General features: G+C 41.2%; 1 protein-coding gene across 3 annotated transcripts in view; it reads right to left on the reverse strand.

The window, feature by feature from the left end:
* Positions 1-22,254, reverse strand: part of LOC134645733 (apoptosis-stimulating of p53 protein 1-like) — a 56,236-nt gene that overhangs the window by 5,196 nt on the left and 28,786 nt on the right. For 2 of the 3 annotated variants that reach the window (XM_063499298.1, XM_063499300.2), the window contains 16 exons: positions 15,510-15,605; positions 11,169-11,225; positions 10,464-10,584; positions 10,124-10,203; positions 9,862-10,029; positions 9,300-9,440; positions 9,017-9,212; positions 8,538-8,663; positions 4,087-4,154; positions 3,621-3,819; positions 3,297-3,524; positions 2,986-3,204; positions 1,572-1,722; positions 1,416-1,453; positions 968-1,335; positions 723-860 (listed from right to left, as the gene is read on the reverse strand). In XM_063499298.1, coding sequence (XP_063355368.1) covers positions 723-860; positions 968-1,335; positions 1,416-1,453; positions 1,572-1,722; positions 2,986-3,204; positions 3,297-3,524; positions 3,621-3,819; positions 4,087-4,154; positions 8,538-8,663; positions 9,017-9,212; positions 9,300-9,440; positions 9,862-10,029; positions 10,124-10,203; positions 10,464-10,584; positions 11,169-11,225; positions 15,510-15,605 — 2,394 coding nt within the window. The remainder of the gene's footprint in view (positions 1-722; positions 861-967; positions 1,336-1,415; positions 1,454-1,571; positions 1,723-2,985; positions 3,205-3,296; positions 3,525-3,620; positions 3,820-4,086; positions 4,155-8,537; positions 8,664-9,016; positions 9,213-9,299; positions 9,441-9,861; positions 10,030-10,123; positions 10,204-10,463; positions 10,585-11,168; positions 11,226-15,509; positions 15,606-22,254) is intronic. The other variant, XM_063499299.1, reaches the window with a different exon arrangement.

A 22,254-nucleotide genomic window follows, 5' to 3' on the forward strand; every position in this document is an offset into this window, starting at 1 on the left:
CCAGCTGCTACCTCGCACTTCAGAGACTATTTGTTCAACAGGACTAAAGAAAATATCATTAGGACAGTTTCTGAGTTCAAATGCACTCGTTATTTTTTAAGTTTACTGTTGTATGACACAAGATTTTTGTGGTTTAGGTCATTCTCCAGATGCAGATCATATCTCTCTTGATGATAACCCCTACTGTCTCTTTACTGTAACGGCATATCTCAAGCCTTTTCACTCATTCTGACACATTTCAGTGTCTTCACTACAATAAGTTTCTTCTTCTTCTGGGCTCAGTGGGATGCTGGATATTGGCTTCTGTCCCAAATCCTAAATGATAGCGATCCATTCCTGTCTCATCAGTGCTCCAACCTGATCACAGTCGGTGTGCTTCTGCTTTTTAATCACTGACCACATGAAAAGTGTCCTCAAAGACCTGTCTTGATGCCTGCTCATTCATCCAGGTAAGAGCATCATCCAAACCGACGACCAAACTGAGGTCACTTTGATGAGTGATGAAACTAAAACAGTGCTTTCAAATGTCTGTGAGTCAGTTTTCTTGTTTTAGCTTCAGCGTTTAGGAATCATTTGGAACTATGGCTGATGTAGTTACAGAAATAAACTATATTCAACTTAATTTTACCTTTGCAAAGCAACACAGTAATCTTTGCAAGTATGAATAGTTATAACTCTGTTATAAGAGCACTATAATTGCACAACATCATGTTCTGATTTACCTCATATATGATTCTCTGCACCAGGTCAAACTCTCCCTCCAATGACGCATCCAGGAGAAGAGCCAGAGGGTTAAACTTGACTCTCAGGCCGTGACCCGTTCGCTCTGATGACGGCTTCTTCAGGTTGGTTCGCTTTACCTGCAGCAAACAGCGTAAGAGAAACAGGAAAGAAAATGAACCTGGTGTATTGTTGTGTGACAGATGCCCAGGTTTAATGTGTATGCTTTGTGTCGTTTTATACATACCTTAGGCAGAGTGGGCGGGGCAGGAGGAGATGGTGAAGGAGAGATGTGGCCAACTGAGTTTTGAGCAGGACTAGAGCCTCTCTGGTTGTTATTATTTTGGTCCTCTGGTCTCTCAGGTACAGGAATCGGGCTTGATTGGGTCGATGGTGAGACGCCGTTGCCAGTCTCTGCCGCTGCTGTTGTCTCTTTGGATAATTCTGTTGTAACTGCAGGAGGAGACGAACGGCGGGAATCCGAATTCAGGTTTTGGGCTTCACTCTCTGTGGCTGCTGCAGCGAACTGTTTATCTCCACGTTCTACGTTTCCATTAGCTGAATGAATGTTGTCCATATCTCCCAAAAGGCAGTCCGGTTGGTAGAAAGTGTTGCCTGGAATAAAGAAAGAAACTTAAATCTACATATATTTAGGCACACAGATGTCACCTGACCATCATATGTCGGTGTCTTACCTGAGCTTCCCTCCATGCCTCCTGCTAATGTGTTGAACCTGCAAACAAAAAACGGCAAAAACAAATTACATTTTTCCATTTTGATTCTGTTTCTGTCTTAAATTCCTGAAAGTTTTTTGTTTGTCCTGGTGCAGTTAAACATGTGGTAGCACCAACCTCTGGTAGAGCAGTTTTTGGATGTTTGGCCCCTGAGGGCCTTCAGGTTCAGTGATCGAGCTCCGCTTCTTGAGGGGCCGCGGCGCGTTGCTGAAGCGGCGGCGGAGAACCTCCAGGTCTGCGTCACTCTGGTATCGGAGCTGAGAGTGGGCTGTGGGGGACAAAGCTTTAAAGCTACTTTCTTCTTTTGTCATTTGTTGTTGGCAAAATGTGTTTTTTTTCTGAGATTGTATCTTTTTTCTTTTGCTGAAATTATTCCCAAAAGCTCTTCGGGATAGCGTGATCTGTGACTGATAAGCACACTACCATAACGTAATGAGAACTTTCTTTAAGACTTACAGTATAAAAAGATCTAAATGTGATATTCTGGGATTTAAAAATCTAGTCCTGTTTTTAGTATTTCCTTTGAATGATTTCCAAGGTGTGGGCTACAATTCAAGCGGGCCAAGAGAGATTGATTTTTCAAATGTCTTTTTTTAACATGTTCTTGCATCTTATTTTTGTCATCAGGGGACAAAGTACAAAAAAGATCTAAATGTATCATTGGAAAAAGAAAGAATTAAATATATTTTATTTGGCTCACGTGATTAAAGGTTTGGGTGTGTTTCAGGAGATTTGGAAACAGGCTACAGTTTGAGAATGGCTGATTTAGCTCTTTCCTCTGAATTAATTCTAGGGCTGCTCCCAGGAAATCAATGCTTGACTGCACAACTGACTAAGATTCATAAAATTTGTGGTTAAATGATGAAGGAGGCTGGAATCTGCGTTAGTAAGAATAAAAAGCTAATAAGAAGAGTATCACTCAAAGAGACCAGTGAAGACACGGGAAATTTATGAAACTATGTGAGTAAGTAATATTTCTGCAGCCAGTGTGACAAAGTGACTGGGTTACTGTAATAAACTATAAAGTGTTTAGACATGCATTTCAGAGTAACACCCAAACAGAAAATAAACAAATGCATTTTTTATAGTTCAAAGAGTGTTAATTTATAGACATCTTTTGCATATCTAGATTGCTTGAAATGAGCTTTTTCAACCTTAGTGTAGTATTTAACATGATGTGACATCTTTTTCAGCGTGCAGACAAATATACTTTCTTTCAGCACAAGCAGGTTTATATCTACAAAGTTTGGCCTAAAATGTGACAGTGCATTAAGTGCTGCTCCATCATCTGCCTCCATCCTATCCCTGGCTATCATCTGTCACACCAACCCTCTGCATGTCCTCTTTCATTACATCTGTGAATCTTTTCTCTGGTGTTTCTTGTTTCCTCCTGTCGAGTTCCAGTGTTCAGCGTCCTTTATCACTCTTCTTATTTTAACATGAAATTTGTTTTCTGGTATTAAACACATACAGGAAGTAGAAACATTTGAACAAAGAAAGGTCACATTTATTGGTGATTAGTTGCACCTACCAACTGGGGTGAGCTTAGTGGGACTGAGGGGACGAGGGATGTTGTCCACACTGGGTGGAGGTTGAATTTGGCCCTCGCCGCTCTCTCCTCCTTCTCCTTTTCCTCCATCTTTATCTGTAGCTTCCTCCCCTGATACTTTTACTCCTCCTCCTCCCCCCTGGAGGAAAGAGACAGGGGATGGAGAAGTGGAGGAGGAGGGGAGGATGGGTTTACCGTAGACTGTGGAGAGACAGGAAAAGGGATGGGTTATGGTTTGTTTTCACCTGCAGAAGCTGTCAAACTGTCTAAACAGGTAATTGCTGTTTAATCACCTGCTTTGACAGTAGCCCTGTTGCTCAGAGATCCATAGTTTTTGGCCTGAGGCTGCTGGAGGTACATGCTGTAGATGGAGCTGCTGTTCATAGTAGCAGGGCCCTTCCTAGGGGACTGTGGCCTGGAGGGATGGTCCGGGACATAGGGACGTACGGCCACCGCTGGAGGGGGATCTGTCCGCTCTGTTTGTGGGGACAGTGGGGAGGGCTGGGAGGTGGTGGCAGAACCTAAGCGCAGAAACAGAAAAACAAAGTTATACCATCAACAGGACTGAAAGAAGAAGAAGATAAGCTTTTATTTTAATAAATAAAACTTTTTATTACCTTGGCTTGAGTTAGGAGGGACAGAAATACGGTGCTGTATTTGCTGTGAAGAGGAGGATGATGAATGGGGGGATGAGGTGGCACCAGATCGAGGCCAACCCAATGTACCAGGGGCAGAACGAGGCAGGGAGCTCGTGGCGCAGTGATGTGCAGCTGCCTGGTGGGTGGCACTGGGGTACGTACCATAACCAGAGGGAAGCTGGTGGGAGGGAGACACAGATATGAAGTATAACTGCATAACCTATTTTTTTTTCTTCTTACACAAAGACATTCATGACTGCTTTCCATGGAGATTTTCCTCCTTAGACATGTTGAGTTGAAAAGTTCACACCATCACTTCACTGCTAAGCAGAAGCCTCAAGCGAGCCTTAATGCCTCTATAACATCGCTTACAGTGCAATAAATTATTTATTATGATCACAGAATTCATGAGAATAGCTAATATAACTGAGAATTACACCAGTACCTGTTCTGGACTATTGGTCCTCCAGTCTGGTACGCTCTTACTGATGGTGGGCCACGGTGCTTCATTGGCTGAAGGGAGAAAGCGGCAGAGAGTCAGAGAGCCGAGGAAGGGATCAAAACAGGAAAGGAAATTAAAGTGAGAAAGAAGCAAATAAATCCAAATGGAAAAGACAGATGAAAAAAGATACTATGAATGGTTAAGTAACTAAAAAAAATGATTGGTAAAGGGAGTGTATATAATGCGTATTTGTTGCATATACATGTATATTTTAATGCTGCTAAAATAGCATACACAGAGCATGTCTGTAGTTTACTCGGCAACATAAATCCAAGCGGACAATGCACTGATTCCCAACCAGGCGTACTCCAGGCGCTTACACCTTTCACTTTTCAAGAGTTACAATTTACAATTAAATTTTAAAAAAAAAAGAAAAAATGGGTCCTTAGCAAGAAAAAATGAGAAAATTAAGAATGAATGGTTGAAAAGGACATCTAAAATAACAATACTAAGTAAAGGTAACTCATCAATACTTAAAATGCGTAGCCAATATAATGTAAGTTGTAATAACGCACAGTGACTGACAATAGCAGTCACAGAAAATGACTCGTGGCTGCAGTTAAACTATTTTTGCTAGAAGAATAAAACCTCTAAAAAACAGGAAGCTGCTACAATGAAGGTTCAAAACAGAACAAAACTCTACAATGTGAAGTTTAACTCAGCCTCTGTCTCTGCAGAGGTGTTGTTACATAATAAACTGGCTCAGTTCGGTGCAGAGTCACAGTAGTAAATCTTCAGCCACTGTTGTCTGTGACAGCTAAGGTCAACAGCCTAGCTCAATGCTTTGGAATTTCATGGCAACTTGGCCACACCCTTGAAGACATTTAACAGGAAATAGCTTTGTGAAGAAGTCAGGTGATCTTCCAAGGTATTGCAGAAGTGAATTAGAAATGACTGATGGAGAGTCACCATCAAAGCTGTGGTGCTAAAATGGCTAAATAAGTGGTGCTAAATAAAATTCCACATAATGTAAAACTCCAGCAGCCATTTCCAAACTGTTACCTAACCATTTCGCCCAGTCACGTCACAGTCCTGGCTCATACCAGACTAATACTGATTAACTCTTCAACCCAGGAGCCACGCAGTCTGTACAGTAAGTTGTGCTGCGAAACCTGTTGGCTGCTTTAACCTGCTGACCTCAGGAAGAAAACAGTCACGACAGGAAACAAGCAGTCAGTTCTGTGAGAGGTGGAAACTTGGCCGCCTGCCCCTGAGAGCCCAGATTAGAAGCAGTCACTCAGTGTTATAGAGGAAAGACAGTTTACAGCACAGTCACGGTACGTCCTGGTGCAAACGACAAACGGGTCATGCAGTAAAGCGTTTCAGTGTCATCACCACTCAAGTCTCTTTAGTTCACCATTTTTAAGCGTTTGAGTTTGATATTCTGTCTGTAAAATATGATGTTGCAACAATCAGCTGCTTAGCTTATTATGTAAGCCACAGCATTTAATGCAAACAAATGATTAAGTGCAATGCTCTGCTGAGAAATCTCTCCTCCTGGCTTTGACGTGGATAACAGCCCAGCTCTGAGACTGTATCTGAACAGCATCATGGTGGCTCTGTGGTTCCAGGCAGACCATTCTGTTTCTGAGTTCTCCCCTGTGAGCTCCAGTTTCTCTCTCCATTTAAAAACATCTAATTTAATGCTGTGAGGACGCTTTCACAAGAGAGATTTCACTTCCTGTTTAAATAAAGGTTTGACTGAAAAACTGCACGCTCATACAGTAACGAAATCAACAGGCACACATGCTAAAGCATAACCTGATTTATAGTCTATTTTTCTTTAAATGCGAACATGTTTTACAAGATAAAATCATTTCGTATTAAAAACAGACAAAACTGCAAAAGTAAGAGAGAATTCATGACAATGTTTTTCAAACGTGAAGCGTAATTTTGATCTTATTTTGCTGCTGGTTCAGTGAATTTTGGTCGGAGAGAGACCAAACCTGCAGTTTCAGAATCTGTGAGATGTCAGCTTTCAGCCCCGACAGCGTGTCCGTGTACGTGCCGTCAGGTGAACGATCCGCACTTTGTGTTTACATCTTTTTGCAGAATCCGTTTACCTGCTCTTTAATAGTTCTGCTGGTTGTTGAAATAGTTTTGTGAGCTTTAACATGAGATTCTGGCATTTCTCGCAAAATACTTTTATATTCAAAAATCAATTCAGGATTTAATGAATCGATATTGCATTTTTCCAAACTAAAATCGATTTGAATCAGAAAAAAATCGATTTTTTAAACACATCACAATTATTGAGGTCATAAATAAGAGAGGATCACGATCATTTTCTCACAGACTTTTATATAATCTGACTTCTATTTACAACCAGAGGAGTCGCCCCCTGATGGCCATGAATAAAAATACAGTTTTAAAACTTTTCAGAGCCAGAGTCAACAGCCACCTTTCATATACAGTCAAACTACAAGAACTGCTTACAAATGGCCTCACGTAATGAGAAGGAATTGAAGGAGTTCACCAGAAACAGCTCCGACTAAGCATCTTCCACCCAACCATCAGGATGCACAACAGAATGCTTTAGATCCAAATATAAAATGATTATAAAAAGTAGTTTAATAAATATCCATCGTTTCAGCACTTTCTAGCAAATATGCGCCAGTTTTGTTTAACATATTTTAAACAAATAAATGATTCCTTGCTTTGCTTTTTTTTTCTGGGCTTAATCTCCTCGATGACATCACCCTCTCACCTAAAACCTCTTGTTATCCGACTCCCTCACACACTCATCACACGTACTATAGATAGCTACAATTCAGGCTTTCTCTCATTCATGTGCAATGGCCCCCTGCCCAGTAGACTGTTGATTTGAACTACGAATTTTCCGCATTACATAAGCAGCAACATTAATAGAACTGTGGCATTTGCTTTGGGATTCAAGAACACAATGGGTGTTGAAATAAAGCTGGTTCAAGACTCTTTATTTTACTTCAGTGTAGGTGAAAAGAATAGTTATCAGCAGTTTAAATTGTGTTTTTCCACACTGTGTAGGAAGAGATGTCGGAATAAATAAACTTGAGTCTAAAGCCAGACTTTGGTTTATTTTCTGAAGCTGTGCTTCTTAACCCTGAGCAGCTGTTGGCTATCAGATGGCATGTCTGCGCCCTTGTACACTCGACCTTTACAATTTAGGGTCCTTTGAGCAGCTGATTCAATTATGTTTTGTCTCTTTACCATCTGGTCTGCATAGCGGTTTAAACACGAGCGTGCTGGGTTTGAATGCATCCACTCTGGGAGTCAGATTAAGAAAATGTGTGCTGTGAATGCCCTTTTCTATTTTGGGTCTTTGCAGCTGGCTCCAAAAGTGAGTCAGTCCCTATAAACTCCCATGTTAAAATGTTCAAGTTTACAGCAGACATAAACACATTTAGAACCACATACACAGAAATTTTAAGCTCTCTGTATTAAATTTCCCCTTCATGACAATAACGGAGGTCAATTTTTAGTAAATTCAGTTCCTTAAACTGAACCGCTCAACTACATCTGTGGCATTTGGGAACATACTGGAATCTTTTTAAAATCCATTATCTGAAAATGACAGTGATCGCTATGTAGACTGCTGGACTAACCTCCTAATTAACTTGCACAAATTAGCAGGAATACAGTCTATGATAACTACTATGTTTTTCTGACACACACACACAAACACACAGTTTATAAATCGAATAAAACATCTTGCTCTGAATGAGCACCATCACTGGATCTTTCTAAAAAAAAATATATAAAATAGCGTCATACCTAGATTTATTTCCCACATATTCAAGCTTTAATTTGAAACCTCTGACCTCATTTGAACCGATTTAACAAATGTTATGTGCCTCGTGTATGAGGAGCTGTACACAAAACCTCAGTCCCCTACCTGCAAAACTGTGTTTTCTACAAGGCTCCAAATCTGCTGTCTCAGATCACACATCTGACATTAACTTTCTGTGTTAACTCAAGCTGCGTGTCTCCAGTTACTCTCAAGAGCTGCACCCTGACCTCCTTAGAGGCCATATTTACAGAGCCATACTACCAAATATTCACCCTAAAAAACTCACACAAGTAGTTTCTAGATAACAGAATGTTTAAACGTCCACTCAAAAAATCTATTAAGTGAATCTTTCCCCTTCTTTGAGAACAACCCAATTTTTTTCACATAAACTTGTGGTGCTATGTTGAAATAATATTATAACCTATAAACTTCTAATTTTCACTACTATCCCATACCCTGTTTTGATACTTTACATTTGGATTTGTGTAAGGTGACTTTTGGCAACTGAGCAACTTGTTTTTTGTGTAAAAATGAGGAGTTAAGGCTCAAGGTGCTGCTAGTATCGTGCTATCACCAATAAACCCAGCGGTGAGTAAGTTTGTTTAGTGGTTTCTCCTGGACTCACTGTTACTGTCGCCCCCCTGAGGGGACAGAGGCCCCTCCCACCGCTCAGTGGGCTCTGACAGGACGATGTCTAAATCTGACTCTTTCCATTGGCTGGGAGGCTTCCTGATGGCACTCCTCTCTTCCTCTGTAAGGCCACACCCACCACCACGGGCAACACCAACCACGAGACAGCAACAACCACCAAACAACAGCACAGACGTAAACATCACCACCATGACATCAGAATGACGAAAACAACAGCGAGACCCACACCAGCACCACAACACATTACAAAACAGCAATCACAGAACCACCACATTAAATCATTGAACATTGGAGAGAACACCAACACCGACAGAGAAGGGGAAGAGGGGAAAAAACAGGACAGGAGAAAGAAATGGAAGAAGAGCAAGTTAGAGGTCAGACAGCGATAAAGACAAACAAAGTCTGGTAAAGCACAGAGACTTAAAATGGGACAACAAAAAACCATCCACTAACCTGAGAGGGAGCGAATGTGGCTGAGAGGGGTGGGTTTGGGCGGTGGATCAGCTGGGAGCGGGTACCCTGGCTCTTGTCTCCCCTCGGATGGAACCTGGATGTAGGGACAGACAGCTGCTACTCGACCCGAAACTCCAGCACCGGGGTGGGAAGAGCTTTGAGGGGAGGACAGAGTGCCTCCATTCATACGACTTAACTGAAGTGGACACACACAGAGACCCAGAATGAGACTCATATTACATGATAAAGAAAACAGACCAGACTTTTTTTTTGCGCACTGCACCTCTGCTCTCTTCTTATGCAGGCGTTCTCTCAGGTCACCGATGCGTTGATCCATCACGGTCACCTGGGCGTTCCTCTTGTTCAGCAGCTCCTTATTCTGGGCCAACTTGCTGCTCTGCTCCAGATTGTGCCGGTTACGAGCCTGAAAAAAAGAGTTTTACTCACATTTATGATTTTTGACACCGAAAGCAGGCAGGAGAAGGTATCCCACTAAACATTTTATATTCTGCAACATTTTTATTATGTTTTTGATTGGTTTTAAAATAGCTGTGATCAGACAGCCACATGATATCCACTGTAGGTACCAAACTAGTATAACCTCATGGCATTTACAGTGTTTATGGGATTGCTTGTTTGCATGAGCTTCTAGACAGTTAAAACATATTGTTCCCACATGCTTAGATGGTGTGGTGGTGCAGCGGAGGTGTTGGTTATAATGAGGAAGAACAGGTGTCCTTTGTTTTTCCAACCAGATTGAGACATAAACATTTACTACACATCTTTTCAATTAGCCGTAAAGACTGCTTGGCAAAGGCCAAGTGTTTGCTCGGGGTATAGTTTACCTGCAGCTCCTGGTAAAGTTTCCTCAGCTCCAGAGCTGCAGGGCCTGAAAGAGGCGATCCTTTATGACCAGTGCCTGCACCCTGGGGTCCCGTGGGTGCCCCCTGACCTGGTGCACCAGAGTGTAGCTGCAGGCGTCCTCTCCTCAAATCCTCCAGCTGCTGAGTCAACTGTTAGACCAAAATTAAATACATATATGTGCACATATATCTTATCAAATCAAATCTGCTTCAGAGTTTATAGAAACCAAATAAATTTTTGTACCTGGTCGACTCTGATCACCGCAGACTGCAGCTCCGCCTGCTTCTCCTGAAACAGGCTGCTCACATGGTCAATCTCTGCAGCTGCACACAGAGAGCAGGAAGTCAGATTGAAATTACATCGCTGTAGTTATTAATATTTTAGTGCTCAGATTCTACAGAAATACATATAAACACCGAACACACTGTAAGTGAATGAGTAAATGGTCAAAAAAAATCCCTCACGCTGCAGCATCAAGGCTTTATGAGATTAAATTCATGGTCTTTTAATATGCAGTCGTTTACTTCAGGGCCTGTAATCCACAGTCACCAACTCTACAGTGTTACAGAGTGTTTAGGCTTACAGAGGTTTCCGTTGATCAGTTTGCTGTAGTCGACTTGGCCTCTCATGGCTCGGATCTTCTTCAGCTTTGCTTCCTGAGTCTCCACTCGCTCTTTGAGCCGCTGCAGCTTCTCAGCTTCAGACTGAAAAAGAGAAGTCAGTGTTTAAAGTGGTTAAAAACTCCCCATACACTCAGGTGGTGGCACTTCCAGTCATTTAGGTATACTGAAAGGATACCTGCTCTGTAATTTAACTAAACTGTGACCCAAGATGCAGAAAAATACACGTTTTAGTTGATTATGTACTGTCTCAGTTTCAGGAATAAATGCCTACAATGTGTTTAATTTGAAGATGCTCAAATGAATTCTGAAGGTTATCCAATGAAAGCGCAGGTATTTGCTTGACTTGGAAAAGACTTGCAGACAGCAGTAATCAAAAGACAGAGCTTCAGCACCTGTTAACATTTAGCCCTCCTACAGACAAACAGGGAACTTCACCTTCAACGAACTGGCCTCTAGGTTAGACTGCAGTCACATTATTAGATATAAACCACATAAAGGAAGCAGTATGCAGATTATTGTATTTTAACCTGTATTAGTTTGATGAAAATATTGCTACCGTGATCACTCACACAATTGTGTGTGAGTAAAGCATGGAGTTTAACTTTGAATAGGGTGTCCTTGTGCTGCATAGACTCAAAGAGGACCAACAGAGGTGTGGATCGCACCTGTGATTGTCCCTGGTTGGATCTGCCTCCTTGCTGAAGATACCTCAGTCTCTGTTCCTGCAGGAAACACAAGTTCAGTGAAAGTAGAGTCATTTCCAGACTTTCATTTATTTCATTTGAAAAGTGGCATGGCTTTTTCAGTTTTAAAGAAACTAAATCATGTTTTGCAAACCCAGCCAGAAAGTACTATTTTTATACTATAAAAATAAGATTATGTGGTATACCAACTAAACTCAGCGAGGTCGAGCCCTTTTTCACTTCGAGAACCTGAAAGCCTGTTTTCTAAATCAGCTCACTGACTGAGGAGGATCCTACACAAACAGAGGAGCAACAGTGGGATTTGTTCCTTTATGTCAGCGCTTCAATCAGCAGAATTCAAATTTGATAAACGTGTTGGTGTTATTCGGTTACGTTTTCAGCACTGCCTGTTAAATCCAACTAAATGACTATATAAATGAAAACTACGTTTCAAGTGGTTTTAAAAGAGCCTCTGACACAAATATTTTGGGTCTTTAATGAATTCAGGCCGGTGCTGTCGACTGATTGGCCAGTTTGCTGTCTGGCTCATTATTTGTCAAGCTGTCATTCAAAAATTTAATGAGTTCTCAGTGAAAAACAATTCACATTCAGTTTATGCACCGATAATAGAATTATTTCACGGTGCTCATGAATTTGATTTCCTCTGTGACCTTTCCAGGGAGTGCCCAACGTTTCACTCTGTGACAGATGAAATAGGCCCCAGCCCCCCACTGCACCCCTGAATTGGCTGAGTGGTTAAGAAGATTAATGGAAAGATGGATAATATTTCCTGGTTTTTGGTGCTTTGAGAACACATGCATGTTTTCACATTGTCACCTCTCATTTTGCACACCTGCATGTTAATCTTATTTTTCATAAATAAAATCTTATTTCAAATGCTGCTGAAATAGATGAGTCTACCGCTTCATACCGTATATCATGTTGTACACACATAATACCAGATTATATATATCAGCAGCATTAGCACCAGCAGCTTATTGCAGTGTTTAAGTGTTTATCTTTACTCTACATAAAACATGCATTTTCTGTACCATCACATCTGCAGCTTCACACAGCCGTCATCTAGCTCAACCTCGACTTTGACCTGAGCCTTAAGATCTTAATAAAGCTGAAACTGTAAGCCAAACTTGGAGACACCAGTTACCCCACTCGTCTAATATTTTACCAAAGAACAGAATGTCAGATTCCTCATTAATGAGGAATTAATTAAAGGCTGGCATCACTTTACCAGGAGCAACAGTGAATTGGAGTACTTAATGACTTAAGTACAGTTTCCACAAATTGCAAAGAAATCTCGTGGGATAAACTGGGCCCTTTGGTGTGCAAGTACTGGTCCGTGGTCCACATGTTGGATGCCCATGTATTAGACCTAACAGTCAGCTGGTCTTATGCATTCATAAAATATAAATTATTCATTTAAACGAGAAGTGTTTTCAGTGCTGAATAGCGAGGGCAGGAACACTTAATCATCTAGCCGTGCACATCCTTAGTCAACAGCATAATACTATAATAACTGCCATGCATGCAGTTTATTTTCACCCGATCATCACATCCAACTCTGGATCCAAAGCTGCTATTGATTTTCATTTAAGCTTGTGTGTATCTATGTATCTGACACACACAATAAACTACAGTGAGGAGACAGAGAAAGGCTGTGATGTGTGATGCTGACTGAAGCAGTTTACACCACTCACTCTGTATTTTGCAGGCACATAGTACGGCTGACCTGTGTGTGTGTGCGTTTGTGTGTGTGTGCGTGTGTGCATGCGTTTGTGTGTCTCTCTCTTTCACACACACACACACACAAAGGGGAGGAGAAAAGGGCATGTTGGCAGGAAGCCGCCCTGCTAACACATTACATAACAGGAGGGTGTTTAATTACAGACGTAATGCAGGAATAAAAGTTTTTATGTTTTCGACTTTTTATTTTCCAGGAAGTCATCAATCTACGTTTCGTTATATTAATGTTGAGAAGACAGAAAATGCTTCTACATCAGCACCTGGGAATTTTTTTCATCCAGCAAGGAAATGCTTGAGCAAGCTGGAAGGAAACACTTAATAGCTGTCAAATTACAGAAGCAGTTAAACTGCTGCTTTAAAAAAAAGAAAAGAAAAGAAAAAATAGCTGAATATCAGCATTAAACTGACAGGCAAAAAAAATCACTTCCACAGCAGTCTTGAAAAACTCAAAATGGCCAAATAAAAGTTTGTGGTTGATGCATTTTATCGAAAACTTTACCAAATGAATGCCGTTTGGCTCACTTTCCTGACTCCTTCCTGGAGTACAATACTGGGTAAACTTCCCAGCAGCTGCAGGTCCCTGCTGAACTCATTTCCTGCTAACTCAGAAGGCCACTTCCTGAATCTGGGGATGGGGCCGAATGACCATGATCTGTGTCTCCAGATATTTTCTCACATGTGCTGCAGCCCTGAAGCCTTCTAAACATCAGCCAGAAGAGTCAAAAGTGAGAAAAAGTCGAGTTCACACCACATCAAAAAAGAAGCATCTTTACCCCTTTCTTTGCTAAAGACCTCTGTTCTGAATCCAGGCAGTATTTGTTTATCCCCAAGGGGCAATTAACATACAACAGAGCAGCATAACGTTGACGATAAGGACAATACAAACAGGCAATAAGAGTGAGACAATAAATACACAGAATATACAGTATATACAGTTTTAAAATTACACAGTTTTTAAATTAAAGTGACTGAAAGGTGAATAAATAACTGTAAGTGACTAAAAGTGAATAAAGTGTCTGTAGTATGAAAAGAGTGTAGAGTAGTTTATGTTTCTGGTGTGGGAAATGGTCTTATCTGCTGGTGTTAAAAAGCAGAGTGGCTTTGGGGACAAAGGTGGCTCTCCTCCTCTCAGTCCTGCAGGAAATGCAGCGGAGGCGTCGCCCAGAGGGGGGGAGAGAAGAACATGAAAGCATGGGTCTATGCTGCCTTGTATCAATGCTTCATGCTTGTGGTGGTGGTTTAATGGTGCAGGAGATATTTTCCTGGCACACACTTGGCCCGCTAGCACCAACCGAGTATTGTTTAAATACCACAGCCTACTTGAGCGTTGTTGCTGACCATGTCCATGCCTCTATGACCACACTTATCTCACACTCTAATTAATCTCATATTAGTTTCTTTTACATGACAATGAGTTCACTTTCCGTCCACTACAGCATGTTTGGGATGTAGTGGAATGGGGATTTGCATCATGGTTGTTCAGCTGATAAATCTGCAGCAGCTGTGTGAGGCTATCACATCAATATGGACCAAAATCTCAGCACTAGCAAGGTCCACCAAACAACATTTCTACAAGTCTAACTTCTTTTTTATGGTCAGCCTAGAAAAAATTCTCCATTACAAGAAAAGTATCATGTAGTTTAATCACAATATTGTCAACTTTACAGCTCAGTCTTCTGCAACAAAGCCGGCTGCAAGGAAAAACAAAACTTGCTTTTACAGTTCCAACACTCTGAAATGGGCTAGAACAAACTGAGCCTGTGGTGCTGTAGTTGCGTTCCTATTTTTAAGTTCAGCTCCTATGTGAAGGCTTTCCAAATGTTCAAACGACCCAAATTATGTTCTTTTAAAACAGAAACTCTTTCATGACCAAACGGACGCACTATGTAAAGACCCTTACTGTCCAGTCTCTCAGATCTGCTCAAACTGTCTCCCTTCAACATCAACAACGTGTGCACATCTACAACTGACTGGGTATACATGTATTTGAAAAAACACAACAACAAAAAAACTTAATCTGGGCGTAGCAATATTTTGACCCATGTCACCTTGGGCTTAACGTGCAAACTCCCCAGCACAAACTTACTGTGACCTTCAACTGTGCGAGTTTTCATCGATTTGTGCTGATGTGAGAAGAGCGCTGGTAATAGTCTGGAGAGCAGCTGTCATGTGCGCTTCCTCCTGCACGCTCACACCCAGGCAGCTCCCTCAGGTAAACCTCACTGAGTATTTCTGAACCAGACTATCTCCTGTGTGGTGCATGTAAGAAACTGCAGCCTCGGAAAAAGTCTCAACTCAATTCTCCCCAGCCTACGTCTGAAAACGACATCTGTCCTCCAGAGCCAATCTTTCACGTCGTTCCTCAAACCCTGAACTCAATCGCACACACACACACACAAAAAAGATGCATGTGATGTGATGCACACACACATTCATCTGAGGCTGCAGGGGCCTCAAAGCCGACCTTTTCAGACAGACTCTAATGTAGCTAACCTTACATTAACTGACAGGCAATCCATCCAGCAGCTGTGTGTGCGTGTACAGTATGAGTGTGTGTTTTACCTTAGCAAGCAACATCTGTTGCTGAGCCTCTATTTGTTGTTGTTGTCTTGTGGCCATTTCTTGAAGCTCAGAGAGGGTCAGCTCCACACGGGGAACCTACACCGGCACACAGGGGTTATACATTAATACATTATGTACATAGAGACAGACAGTGTTTTCCCACAGTTTCCATCCATTACATGTCTCACTGTTGCTGTTGAGATGAAAACCCAAACAGTGACAGGAGATAAAGCACAGCTGCACACATATATCACCTCACAATTTAGGTCACTGAGCAGCTTCACTGAATGTTATTAGGCAGGCAGCTGGTGGCTCTGGAAGAGCGACAGAATTATAGTTTAGGGTTAAGAAAAAAAAAAAAAAAAAAAATCGCCAGAATCTTCCCCTTTCCCTCACAGCATTTCCTTACAGATATCAACATCTCTGGGAGAGTGCTTTGTTCAGGAATGTCTTTCTAGAGACTGATGTGTGTTTGCGTGTACGTGTGAGGGTGGGAAACGGGGAGGAATGCCTTTAGCAGACAACAGCGGAAGGTTTCAACCCAGCTACATCCTACTATTGTGCACATTTACTTATGAACACACACAGACACACACTGCACCTGGTGTGTTATATTCATTTCCAGTTCACAGTGAAGTCAGACAAGCTGGATATGACTACATCTGTCCTTTAATAGCCAGGTTATCAGAACATGGCTCCACGATTACATTACAGTATCATAATATTTAATAATTATTGTCTGACAGTTTGACTCCTACAACACCAGAAAGGTCTGGCCTTACAGGGGAGATATTTTACTATCATTGTGTGAATGACTGATTATGACATAATACACTACATCAACTTAAGCCATCCTAGGACAGAGAAAATGGAGTTTCAACCTGGGATTAAAAATGCGATCATACTATTAAACCTCAGACAGGCTTACAGCTTCATTTAGTTTAACCCCCAAACCAGAGTAACATTGACGTATGAATATCATCCATCACTCCCATTTGGGCTGAACAAACTCCGCCTATTGTGCTGCAACTGTATTCTTATGTGAAGTTAATCTCAAATCTGAAGCTTTTCCAAATGTCAAAGTGACTCAGATGATGTTCTTCAAAAACAGAAACTGTCTTATGGGCAAATGAATACATGAGCATTAAAGATGAAGACTCTGTACACTGATATCTATTGAAATTTGCTCCCATCAACATCTTCCATTTTAAGACTCGTCGTGTGACTGTTGTTTCCAATTTTGAACCCCTAACAGGTGAGCCATCTGCCCACATCACCGGGCAAGAATGTGTGTTGTGAATAATTTTTAAAAACTGTGAAACATATTATAAACAATTAGTTTTAACTGCAGCTACTTTTATGGTACTGCCTTTATCAGCTTCTTGTTTTTAAGTTATGCTTAGTTTATTGCATTACATCACCAAGAAGTATTTATTTCCTTGGTCAGCCGAGGAAACACTATATGATTAGTATAGTAGATTACTTATATGGCACAGATATCTATTAGGGCAGTTTGATCATCTAAAAGGAATCAGTCGAGACCTGAGATGAAACCCTGAGGAATACCAGAGTTAACAGATTGTGGTGGGACAACATAATAAGTAATATAAACGAGTATGGCAAAATCTGAGATGGTTATTAGTACAAATGATATACTCACAAACAGTGAGTATCAGAGTATCAGTAACAGAGGTCTAAACAGTAAAACCAGTGCAGAAGGGCCTTAAATGGGAATCCCTTGTAAAGGCCAGCGGGGCCGGTTGCTCAAGAACAAGACAGATTGGATAAAATTCTTGGCAACTGACTGGTGATTACTTTAGTAAACCCTTTTCTCTTGAGTCTATAGGCTCAATCACTAGTTTCAAGTCCAATTTAATAAAACATGATGTTCAATTTATAAATTATGGTCCTTATTCGTGACCCTGAGACCTTGAGTATGCAATGTCCTTCTGTTTCTTTGTCACACGAATTTCACTTGTGTCATCTGGTTTCAAAAAGCTGAAATGGTAATGGCCAAAATGCTTCAGAAACCAGCAATTACAATGTTATTGGCTGACATTACAGTGGCTACTTCCTTCTTTATACTCAGTCTATGGATACACAGTTTTAAAGGGTCAGTTCATCTATGTTCAGTGCACTAAAATCATTTTTACTTATGTGAGTTCTGAGTTCTGATCATTGCAGGTTTTTGCCAGATGTCTGCTTGAAACCATGGATGGTTTTTTTTGATGGCGCTCAAGGAAAAAACAAATCCCAAATCAGTCTTTTTATCTAAATAATCTACAGTCTTCTCTGTGAGAGCTACATTGGTGTCTATTTGACTTGAATATGATTATTGACAGTACTTCAGTGGCCCGAATTTGGGGACTGCTCCAATTATCGCACATAGAAACTGAAGACAGAAGTGTCTGTTGTTACTGGCATTTAATGGAATAAGGGTTGAGTAGTTCAAGTAAAAATGTTTTTTTTTTTTTCCCAGTGATAAGACAGAAATAGTTTCCAAACCTTAAATTAGGGTCGAAGAGGACGGAGGCCACTGCAAATTTTGTTAAATGTGTGAAAAACTATTGATGTCTGATGTGGAGACTTAGATGTGCCATGACTAAGGGAGGCACTGATGAAAAGCTCCATTACCCTGAACAGCGCCCTTGGGTTATGACACAAGTTATGAAATCAGTGAAACAAATTAAAATCATCATCAATTTAACTACTGGAAGCTCTAACTCTAGCAGCACTAGTGCTATGCTAAATATCAGTATTGGTGATTAATAGCCCTGACAGCCACACTGCGCTATAGACCGTGGACTGACTTACGTAAATCTAAGTAAAACATAATGCACACATAGTGTATTCCACTGTAATACATCATGTGTTAGACAGTGACATTATGCACATTACACAAGGTTTTCCAGGCAGTATCGCCACATATCATTAGCTAATTGCTGACTTTTGGGATCCTGTGGTTCCTCACTTTGATGTGCAACAATAATTGCATTGTTTTCTCATATCTCAAGAGCACAGATACTTTAGAAATATCAGAGCCAATCAGCATAAGACACTTTAAGGTTTTTTATATTTTTTAAGCCCTTTCAGTCTGATATCCCTTTAAAATGTATATAATGCATAGATGGAACTACAGGGTGGGGCATCAGACAAGCGGCAAAAAGTACAGGAGTTTACATGCAGTAACCATAGATGGTTGATGAAGGATGCAGTCAGACTAGGCACACTCGTCTTGTGCCATGCCTGAGCCTGATAGCCTCCCCTCCACACAGACGAAACTAAAACTGCGCAACAGCATGCTTCAGTCTTTTCTATCCACTGCTGAAACCACTGCTCCTTTCTCTCTTTCCTCTCAGTTCCTCGTTCTTTTAGTGCACGCTCTGCGTTTTTCTCATGAAGAAAAGTGCTTTTGCAGAGCATCGTGAGGTTCATGAGTTTATGTATTTATGCTTTAATTGCTGTCGTTTCACATCGGCCTTTCTCGTCGCCTTATTGATTTATGAATTTGTTAACATGGCGATTTTCAGTTAAACTTCAGAAATGCTGTTGTTGGTACCAAAATGTTAAAACACATTACATAGTTAAAACATGCACAACATGTCCTCTCGGACCCACCTGTTAAAGTCAGACAGGGCAGAACGGATGGATGGTCTGACTTTGGGGGTCAAACATGCTCAGGCACAGCACTGATCACCTAAAGTGAGTATACACTTCATTTTTACTCTGATATAAAGCCGTCCAGAGACCATATATAGATTTCAGGCACCTAGTGACATAATGTGGCAGAACCTGAGATAAATTCTCTCAACTTCCACAGAGTGCAGGATGCCACTGATAGACATATGACCTCATGGTAAATACATTAGTGGCTTACCAAGGCAACCAGAGCCTAAAATGCCCACTAGTGACCAGCAGTCAGTTTCAAAGTCATGCATGGTGATGGACTCGTTTCCAGTTGCAGTTTAATGCCCGTACAGTCACCTGGATGAGTTTCCAGCATTCTTCCTCATGCTCCATGCATAACAATCCTACTACTGCCAGCACTGAGGACCTTTTAGAGCTGTTCATTTGAATATCTGTTTTAGTAAAATATTTCCTGCCGTGTCTGATTTTTGTTCCATTTTTCACGTTATTCATTAACTTATATTGTCATCTTTTTCTGCCTCTGCTCTCCATCACAGCAGAGCCTGCTCCTATTTTACCTTTAAGCAAGAAAAGTAATTGTTTTCTTTCTATTGCTTTTGTATCATGAGTGTTTGCACAGGAGTACACGTGTGTGTTATTTGAAGATGTACTAAACTAGAACCCTGCAATGCATCAGCACTTTTCACATTTTGGAGCCATCACAAATACATTTTGGAAGCATCTAGAAAAAGCTCGGAAGATTCGACTGTAGCTGGTTTCAGAAAAGCAAACATGATACGTATTGCTCTGTAAACACCCTGAGCAGTTTTGCTGACTTCCTCAGTTTAAAAACCTCCGTCTGCAGGACTGAGGCTGAGGATCGCTTGTCAGTCAAAGCAGTGTGTGAGACAGTTTTCCCGGGATTTCCTGCCACTGAAGTCCTCTAAATGCTTCAGCTTCTAGCTTTCCACTGATTCAAATGGGAACATGCACTCCAGCTACAGGAAAGTTAAAAATTCACCTGACACTTAACCACAGTGTCATGCCGCTCATGCTGTTAAGACACTCTAACACATCCTGCAGACTGTGTTGCTGTGAGCCCCCCGCTGACGTTGACATGCAGTTCCTACCAGCATCCCGCTGTGCTGTATTTACCTGCAGGCTGTCCCATGTGATCCTGCAGGAGCGGACTTTAATTTTGCTGCATTGTCCTTCAACAGTAAATTCCTGCACCAAATCTACCTCATTCCACTCCATCCTCACAAGCGTCTCAGAGACACACCGGACCTTAATGGTTTCTGATGGAAAAGCGTTGCCAGAGGCTCGCACGAGAACCGCTTAAAGAGGAGGAAATGAGAGCGATCCTTATCACAACTTTCCCTCTCGTCCGCCTGGTGATGTGCTGAGATTTACGACACTCGCTCTCCCTCACTCGCTCGGCCCACACACCCTCCCTTCTCCTCCTTTCTCTCTCTCTCTCTCTCTCTCTCATAAAAACTCTCGATTATTAGAGCGTTCTCATGTGACGTTTTTACAGAGAGCAAATCCCACCGATGTGACACCGCTTTCAACTGCCACAGTAAACATGAAAAAACACAAATAGGTGTGAAACGAGAGAAGGGAACTCATCACCTCCCTCTTTTTCTGTTATTGCTCTCAGTTTCCAGTCTCTTCGACCTCAACCTTTTTCTTCATCTATTCGTCTCCACTCCTCCTTCACTTTTCTCCCTGCTTATTAAGCCCCATCTTTCTCCATATCTGTATTCTTTCATCTCGCTTTCTCTCAGTCCTTGTCATTTCTCTGCAGCTGGCTTTTTGCTGCAGCGACATCCTCTCTCACTCTCTTTCCCTCTCTCTCCTCTCACACCTCCCTTTTTCTTTCTCCTACTTTCTCTCAGAAGGAAAATCACTGCACCACAGCCTGATGGGGCACTAGCTGCTCTCATCAACCTCTGCTTCCTGCTCCAGATGTGTGGTGTAAAAAAGGTGAAGATGATCAATGGCTGTGGTAGTATGCATGGTGCACACACTATACAGTTAACAGCTGACTGCTGCTGCGTCATATTTTCATTCTCTCTTTCTCAATCTTGCTGTCTACAACACACACACGCACACACACACAGAGTGACATGTGACTTATATGCTGCATCACACATTTTTATCTTTCACACAGACAAACACACATTAGTTATTCCTCCTGTTCTGGGTGCAGCTCTCCATGGGCGTGACTGTGCTGTGTGTATAGTATATTGAGTTATGTCAACTATTTCTAACCAGCAACACTGATTTTAACATGTTGTACTTTAGGATGTGAGTGTTATTTCTTTATAATGGATGGAAACTTTGTATCATTTTCACTGCAACAGTTGCTTAGTCCTTTACACAGATGCAGTATGCTTGAACATTTAAGTTTTATTGTTCTTTCAGGCTCGTGAAACAACATCAAAGACATCAAAACTCTCACAACCTCCGGCTTTTAATGGAAATCACAGCCAACAGATATGTTGCCAGAACAACACTAAAATCAATTTAATTGTTTAGATATGACAATTTTGCACATATCCAAGAAGAAATAGCAAAAATGTTACTTTTAACAGTTTAATAGTTGAAGCTCAGATCTCCCAATAATCTAATTCTTACAATGTTTTTTCCAAACTTGACTAAAACGTGACCTCTTTTCTATGAGTGACTCCTTGTATTACGGGAAGGTTGGCAAAATTACTTGGGTTTTTAAGGAAATGGAAATCTTGACGCTAGTATCTGCAGGCTGCAATGGAAACACCAAGAACATTAACTGTTACACCGGTGCCATCAATGAGTTCAGTCTGCAGCCACTTTAAGAAGAGGATCACAGGGCATTCTTCTAAGCTGGGTAAGTTTAAGGGAGATAACAGAGGTTTTAACTTAGTTACTTCTGTAACTAAAGATCAATTACATTTAAAGTGTTTTTTTGTTGTGGCCTGCATTGTTGCTCTAAATGTTTTATAGCATATACACGAAAGGCGAATAGTCCGTTTCAGGTTTGCATCACTCATTTAACAATGCATAACACAAAGATTTCAATAAAGAGCTTCAATATTTTTTGGATACAGTGTTATAGATGCAACATGAGGATGTT

The sequence above is a fragment of the Pelmatolapia mariae genome, linkage group LG16_19, assembly GCF_036321145.2.
Source record: "Pelmatolapia mariae isolate MD_Pm_ZW linkage group LG16_19, Pm_UMD_F_2, whole genome shotgun sequence".
Taxonomy (NCBI): domain Eukaryota; kingdom Metazoa; phylum Chordata; class Actinopteri; order Cichliformes; family Cichlidae; genus Pelmatolapia; species Pelmatolapia mariae.